The 8,309-nt window shown below is 34.0% G+C and overlaps 1 protein-coding gene and 1 long non-coding RNA gene across 3 annotated transcripts; one reads left to right on the forward strand and one right to left on the reverse strand.

Moving 5' to 3' along the window:
- Nucleotides 1-1,017: 1,017 nt before the first annotated feature.
- LOC141717622 (uncharacterized) lies at nucleotides 1,018-3,575 on the reverse strand. 2 transcript variants are annotated; one of them, XR_012573713.1, is made up of 5 exons: nucleotides 3,211-3,575; nucleotides 2,946-3,046; nucleotides 2,025-2,135; nucleotides 1,475-1,943; nucleotides 1,018-1,317 (listed from the first exon to the last, which is right to left on the reverse strand). It is a non-coding gene; the product is annotated as an uncharacterized LOC141717622 (long non-coding RNA). The 2 variants fall into 2 exon arrangements; XR_012573714.1 differs by lacking the exon at nucleotides 2,025-2,135.
- A 3,560-nt stretch (nucleotides 3,576-7,135) lies between these two features.
- Nucleotides 7,136-8,074, forward strand: LOC141718249 (uncharacterized). The gene has a single exon (XM_074520629.1). The coding sequence runs from the start codon at nucleotides 7,136-7,138 to the stop codon at nucleotides 8,072-8,074; it is 939 nt and encodes a 312-aa protein (XP_074376730.1).
- Nucleotides 8,075-8,309: the final 235 nt, after the last annotated feature.

The following is an 8,309-nucleotide window of genomic DNA, read 5'->3' on the forward strand; positions in this document are numbered from 1 at the left end:
CCACCATCGCGGGGTTGTGATCATCGCATCACATTATTAACAGGCACCGAGCCAATTGTGGTGCGGCCTTATCGTTATCCATACCGACAAAAGGATGAGATTGAAAGGCAATGTTCAACCATGCTCTCTCAAGGTACTATTAGACCAAGTCGTTCACCATTTTCTTCTCCAGTGTTGTTAGTTCAAAAGCATGATGGATCATGGCGACTTTGTGTGGACTATCGTGAATTAAATGCACGAACGATCAAAGACAAATTTCCAATTCCAATGGTCGATGAGTTGTTGGATGAATTGCATGGAGCTCGTTTCTTTACAAAGTTGGATCTCTGGTCCGGATAACATCAAGTTCGCATGGATTCAGGAGATATTGAGAAAACCGCTTTCAAAACCCACCACGGGCACTTTGATTTCCTTGTTGTTCCATTTGGGCTTACAAATGGACCATCGACGTTTCAGTCACTTATGAATGAGGTATTCCAACCTTATTTAAGAAAATTTGTACTTGTCTTTTTCGATGATATACTAATATATAGCAGGACTTGGATTGAACACATTCAACACCTGCGATTAGTATTTGTTGTGCTAGTAAATAACAGGCCTTTTACGTCGGTTAAATATGTCATATACGTCGGCAAAATGACGACGTATAGAGGGGGGACGTATATAGGGACTAGTTGTTACGTCTGTTAAAAAGATGACGTATTATGTCAAATATACGTCACTTTTATCATCGACGAAGAAGAGAAAAAAACCGATGTATATTTTTATAAATTGCCGACGTATAAAAGCCAAAAAGTCGACGTATAAGGTCTAAAGCCGACGTATATTTTATGCAAAATTACGTCGGTTGTTTTACTAAGAAACGTATTTGTGCATTTTATACGCCGCTTGCATTTTTAAGAACCGACGTATTTTATCAATAAAAATAAAAATAGATGCTTGTTCATATATTAAATGGCGAAATTTTGCTATTGCAAGCCATAATATTAGTCTGATGTAAAAGAACTTGCACTCCTATGTTCTAAACAAAATGATTTAATAAATTAAAATAAGTGTTATCCTACAATTGAAAATCATCCACAATATTTATAAAATCTTAATACAATATTTAACCATATCATTTATTGCAGCATGTTTATTTCCAAATCATCCACTGGCTTTGTTTGCTTTTTTTGTGATCCAAAAACCCTCTGATTTTTGCTCTTCCTCCAACCCTTTTAACGCATCCGTGATGCTTTTTATTCCCAAGTGCACGAGTTAATACGTCATCGTGACCACATGGAGTCCATGAACCGATATTTTCCCTTAACACTCTCCCTGTGCACAACATAGAATAATTTATGAAAAGTGGATATTTACTACAAAGATCAGTGTAATATAAAGCACCGGATTATCAATGCTTACAAAAACAAGTAATTATAAGGAGTATGTAAAAATTAGAGTTATTCAGCAACAAATGTAATAACAATTTTACCATAAATGATTAAAAAATCACATGCCATGGAGAACCAGTAGTAGCAGAGATTGCACTTGACTATTCCCCCTTGTTTCACCGAAAAAATAAATTCAATTTGTTAAATCAACAAATCTATATAGGAAATATACAAGCTCAAAATAAATAAAAAAAGGTATCACAGCAAAATAAAAGAACATCAGCTTATTTGCAATTGATTTGACTGCATTAGTTATTTTAAATGTGATATATTTACAGTAATATATAATTTTTGGGATTAATAAATTATTAAGACATTGGAGCTTATAAGACCCAGGCTGGTAACATGTAGGATTCTAAGAGAACGGCTTTCCTTTGTTGTTGCATTCCAATTAGAATGCAATCCAATTACGATTCTTAGAGCACGGTTTTCCTTTAAGTAACCTACTCTTCTCCTGGTCCTAATCCAACTCGCCACTTTTTTACAGCAGCAGCAAACACTTGGTAAAACCTGAAAAGCGGATTCCCACATGTTATATCATGTTATATCTGGAGTCACATTGTTTTGGTCGTAATTTCTCTATATACTTACTCAAATTCATTTTCTCAAATACTCTAACCATAAAGATCTGCATCATATCCAAATTTTATAGATAGTCATGTAATCCATATTTCAAAATCAATTTCAATAGTATCCTGTTTTCTGCACAAAACAATTTGAATCAGCCATATTAGAATAGCTATATCTCAAAATCGACATGTCCAGTACACAAGAAATCTTACAGAGATATTCTCTACACATGAACCTACAACTTCCGTTCTTTGACTATCAAGTAATTATGTTTTTAAACTTTCAAAATATCTGTTCAAAACATAGCAGAATTTAACGAGACCAGAATTACTTCAATAGCACTCCATATATACTATATAGTGTTCTCTACACATCTTCGACCTCAATGAAATCTTGCAGAATCATATTTCAAATGCAGGGCCACAACTTTTGCTCATTGATGGTCAATAATTAAGCGTCTAAGGCTTTCAAAATATGCATCCAAAATAGGAAAAATATCTGAAATTTAAAGACTTGTAATAGTTTGTCAGGTTTTTTAGCCTTTAACTTTCACAATTTAATTCTAAAAATTCATATATTTGGTAGATAAATATATTAGAGGGATTTTGAATAAACTTATTTCTTTAGTAATCTCCAGTTTTCATTTCTAAGTTATCTGAAATATGTCTATAAAACAGGGTATCTTCACTGGAATAGAAAATGGTCCACAAATTGCTATCAGAACATAAACCTCATAAACCTACATAAACCTATATAAACCTTATAATCACTCCGCCATGGTTCACAATAACTACCAAAAACAGGAAAATTCGTAGTATTTCACTAACATCAGAATAGATTATTAAATTAAAGACACAGCAAAGAAAGAATCAAATTAACTAAAACAAACCTTATCTACGTGAAAAAAAATAAAAAATTCGAAGATTAATCATCAGTCTGTACCTTATGTCAACACAATTGGGGGAGGTATGAGTAGATACATTCTTTGCAACCCAATTTTCAGCAACAAACACATTACTAGCCAGTTCATTAGTAATTCTACTCTGATTAGGTTCACCAAAGAAAATAAAATTAAAAATATTAAGTAGCAAAATATAACCAACACTATAATTCAGTTAGGGAAATTTTAAAGAAAAACTAAAAGATGAGAGAGGGAGAGAGAGAGAGAGAGAGAGAGAGAGAGAGAGAGAGAGTACTTCATATATACCTGAACTGTTAGGTTGAGAATTGCTTGAAGATGAAATAGGCATTGTCTAAATTATAGCAATTAAGATTTCAATTTCTCTAACCTGAAATCTCTCACATATGAATGGTGTAATGGTTTCTAAGCCCAATGTTACAGTTCAGAGATTTGTTAATTATAGTCGATATAGGGGTTGTTTTTGTCACAGAAAATCCACTGAATTTGATTTGGGGAAGAATAAATGGTCAGTAGAGATGTCAATATGGATAATTTGATTTGAAATCTCTGAATTAAATCTCCAAGAGAGTACTAGAGCCCTGGGGAGGAGGTTACAGTCGGGAGTGTGATGGGGGAAAAATAATAGAAATTGACCGAGAACTACTCTTACTTCCAAATTAAAATGTTTTGCTTTTATCCTCTTATTCAATATAGTTTAATATATGTCGGACAAGAAAAAACCGTCATATATGTTATTCTTTTATACGTCGGGTATCTAGAAAACTGACGTATATGTCAATCATGTGTAATAATTTTATACGTCAGTTTATGTAAATTCGACGTAAAATAAATAATTATACGTCGACATTAATTGAACCGACGTATATATCAATTATATACATCGTGTTTTTTTGTGAACCGACGTAAAAAGTAGTTTCAAAAGAATTAATATACGTCATCATCTTATAAATCCGATGTATAAAATGTAATTTATGCCGGGTTATTGTATGTACGACATAAAATGTACGACGTAAAAGTTTAATTTTGTATAATATCAAAAAGAATAGGATTTGACAACAACTGCCCAGGACTTATTATATTATCCGAATGTTTGGAATATAATATATATCATTAGGGGTGAAAACCTATTCATTCTTGCAGAAAAATGACCCATATCATTTCCTTTTATTTTCAGAGTTGAACCATCCTAAAACTCACCAATCCAGAAATTTACTTATTCAATTCTGTGAATTTTGATTTGACGCATGTGATGTGACTGCTTGCTCCGTTATCTAGATACCACACGTTCAATTCAACTTGCAACTAATTAGTCATAATTTATGGTACTACGTGCCTTTCACTCAGAGTAATACTTTATTCTTCTTTGTTACACTTTGCTAGAAGTAACTTACACTTTGATAGAAGTAAAGCTAGATCATCTCCTTCGAGCTTGTCCATGTTAACTTCTTCCTTTTGTTCTCTAGCTCGCCTAGGCCTTCGACAATCAACAACAAACATTCATATGAAGAACAATTGTAACATTTCGTGTTGGTCTTAACACGTCATCCACGATTGGTCTTAACACGTCATCCACGACTCTTAAAATTTGATGATGAACAATCTGAGTTTCTCCTGTTTGATCTTTTTACCTAATCTTCACATGTAAGTAACAATTTACCCTCATCATTTTTACATTTCTTCCGCTCTACTCTGGTAAGCATAAGTTGTCCTTCATTAGGTTCACCTTTTCCACTTCTCTTTCATTTTTCTTCATGTGCCTTTAAAGATCCCTCAACTTTTTTCCTGAAAAAGTCTCAAAGTTTCTAAATTGTTCTAAAGTCAAAACAATCTGAAGATATTTTTTATTAAGAAATTCTATTCCAACGGATGATCAAAGTCGATGGATAATGAGCATCCATCGAGATGTAAATTTTGACTTAGCCAAAATTTCATCTAATCAGAAAAATCAATTAAGTTTCTGGATGCAACATAACTTGCAAGAAAATATTTGAAATGATTTAAGAATAATTAAGCTTACCTAACTCACTACCAACCTATAAATGGTGGATTCATCAAGTGGCTTGGTAAAGATATCTGCAAGCTGCTTTTCTCTAAGAACAAAATGAAGTTCCACAGTACAATTCATCACATGTTCCCTAATGAAGTGGTACTTGATATCTATGTGCTTTGTTCTTGAATGTTGTACTGGATTTTCAGTGATGGCAATTGCACTTGTTTTATCACAGAAAATAGGGATTCTGTCCACTTATAGACCATAATCCAATAATTGATTTTTCATCCATAAAATCTGTGCACAACAACTATTTTTTGACCACATAGGATTCCTTCATCTCTTCTCCGAGAGCTCTTATATTCGTCAGTAGTCTATTTACCTTTACAATATTGTTCATTATCTTTCATGCTCAACAATTTAAACTCAACTTTCAATTTTTGAACCTTCACCTTTTTCACATGTACTGCCCCTTGACACATTGTTTTCAATGCTTCTTATACTTCTTTTGACATTCCTTTCTCTGAAATTGAGAGCAACATATTACAACACATCCAACACAACCATTTCTATTTTTTCTTCCACAGCCACTCTCGGATCACTTTGCTCTATCGCCACCGACACTCATTGTGCATGCATATATTTTTCTTTGCTAATGTCAGATAGCTTAAGCCTATTGAATCTCCTCTATTAGATTTGTTAATGTCCATCGCAGTTTGGCAAGAAATTCCAAGTTCTGATAACAAATATTGTCAAACAAAATTATATACTGAACATATATTAAATGTATAATATGAAAACTGAGAAAAATATAAGACTTTCTTGCCACAAGGCTTGGTTTCTTATTAATAATAACTGGGACATATAAAAGTGAAAAACAAAAACTTAACAGCTAAAAATAAGGATACAATCAAAGGAACACTTTCTACACGAACTTTACTACCATGCCTCATACAAACTCCTAAAATAAAGGGACTTTCATCGACATATTTCATGACTAAGTCCCATATAAAAAACTAATAAACAACGTTTAACATTAACCAATAGCTTAATGAGGTTTTCAGTTGATGTATTTAACGAGGCTATATTGTTATTACGATTGTTCTTGTTCTTCCGTATTTTTTAATATATGATCCTTGTTTAAATTGGTCAATGGTGCACTACTTCAAATCATTTTATGTTTTGACCTTGTTTTTGCGATGAGCGAGATAAACTTAATATTGTATACTAAACTGTAGATGAGACCCGAGTTGAGTAGTATGTTACTGTTAATTTTAGTTATTTATTATTTGTTAAATTTTATTCTCCTCGATTAGTGGATTTCCTGGCATATGTACCAATACAGTAGAATCTATTTGTAGAGAGAGACTTGAAGAACAACTTTTTTCTTTTCTATATGGTATAAAATATTTTTAAGGAGACCCAAGTAATATATCTTATATTCTTCTAACTGTATTATAAAATTGTTAGTTTTAATCTTAAACTTAGATGTTATTTTACTTAATGTTTATTTGATTGTTTCTAGGGAATAAGTCTGTCAAACATTAGTTGATTTAGTCGTATATTTCTTTGTGGAGAGTTTGTAGGACTAGTTGAATAAACTTAGTGCTGGAGTATTTGTAGGAGTTTAGTTGATAACAGGTTCCTGTTTTATAGCCAACTCTATTTTGGCAAGTCTTTATATCTGGTATTGCTGTATGGAATGAAAACAGGTCGTTGGGCAATTGTTCTTTGTGCATTTTTCTCTGAGTTTTTTGTTAAACAACTATATTCATATATATATATATATATATATATATTTGATTAACGATTAGCAGACTCAAGAATTGGTATCAGAGCATCAGGCGTACTGTATGTTACCTGTGGAAAGCAGCGACTATGGATGTGAACAAGATGAAAGGTGGATCGATGGGACTCAGCTATCCCATGTTGACAAAGACTAATTACATGACGTGGGCTCTTAAGATGAAGGTCATCATGCAAGCTTACTCAGTTTGGCGGGAGGCAATAGAGCCGAGTGATCCAAAGGTGTCGTGTGATGATAGGGTGGACAAAATTGCGTTGGCAATGATCTACCAGGCGATATCAGAAGAGATTTTGTTGAGTCTTGCAGATAAGATGAAGGCTCAGGATGCGTGGCAGGCCATCAAAACACTTTGTCAAGGAGCTGATAAAGTTAAAAACGGGAAGATATAGACTCTTAAGACCGAGTTTGAATCAATGGTGATGAAAGACAATGAGCAGATCGATGATTTTTGCATGAAGGTTACAGGATTGGTGACTAATATTAGAGCATTGGGGCAGTGTTTGAGTGAATTATATGTAGTCAAGAAAATATTACGAGCAGCCCCCACAAAATTTCTGCAGATAGTATCAACTATGGAGCAATTCAGTGATATGGAGACATTGACTGTGGAAGAGACTGTGGGTGCTCTTAAGGCTCACGAAGAAAGATTGAGGGGTCAATCTGACAGTACAAATGGTCAACTAATGATGACACAAGAGGAGTGGTCCAGGCGTGAACGAGACGAGGGAAAGCTCTTGTTAACCAGAGAAGAGTGGTTGAGACGAACAGAAAAAGCTGGAGGTGATTCCTCGACAAATTGGAAGGGACGTGTCAATCGAGACAAAAGCAAAATTCGATGCTTCAACTATCAACTTTACGGACACTATGCAGCAGATTGTAGACGACCCAAAAAAGTGAGAGAGTTTAAACAAGAAGCTAACATGGCACAAGTTGAGGATGAGGAATCAGCACTCTTATTGGCTAATCATGTTGAAGAAAAGGGAAACATGATGCTCCTAAATGAAATGGCAATAGCTCCTAAGTTGGCCAAGAATGAAAGTGCAAGGAACACTAGCTCGAGCTTGTGGTATCTCGATAATGGGGCAAGCAATCACATGACGAGATACAAGTCAAAGTTTAGAGAGCTAAATGAGGACATAACTGGTAAAGTTCGATTTGGTGATGGATCAACGGTAAAAATCGAAGGAAAGGGCATGGTGATTCTCAAGTGCAAAAATGGAGAAGATAAGGCTCTAACTGAGGTATACTATATTCCCACTCTTTGTAGCAATATTATAAGCATTGGTCAATTATCTGAGGAGGGTAATCGAGTAATTATTAAGGGGAGTTTTCTGTGGATATATGATAATTAAGATAAGTTGCTTTTCAAAGTTCAGAGGTATCAGAATAGGTTGTATAAATTGTTGGTCGAAACAAGTAATGCTAATTGTTTTCTTTCGAGAACTAGTGATAAGACCAGGTTGTGGCACGTCCATATGGGACATGTAAACTTTCAATCACTGGTATTGATGGACAAACGACAGATGGTGTATGGATTACCGAGAATTACATAACCTAATAGTATGCATCAACCTCAATTCCATTTTT

The sequence above is a fragment of the Apium graveolens genome, chromosome 4, assembly GCF_009905375.1.
Source record: "Apium graveolens cultivar Ventura chromosome 4, ASM990537v1, whole genome shotgun sequence".
Lineage (NCBI taxonomy): Eukaryota > Viridiplantae > Streptophyta > Magnoliopsida > Apiales > Apiaceae > Apium > Apium graveolens.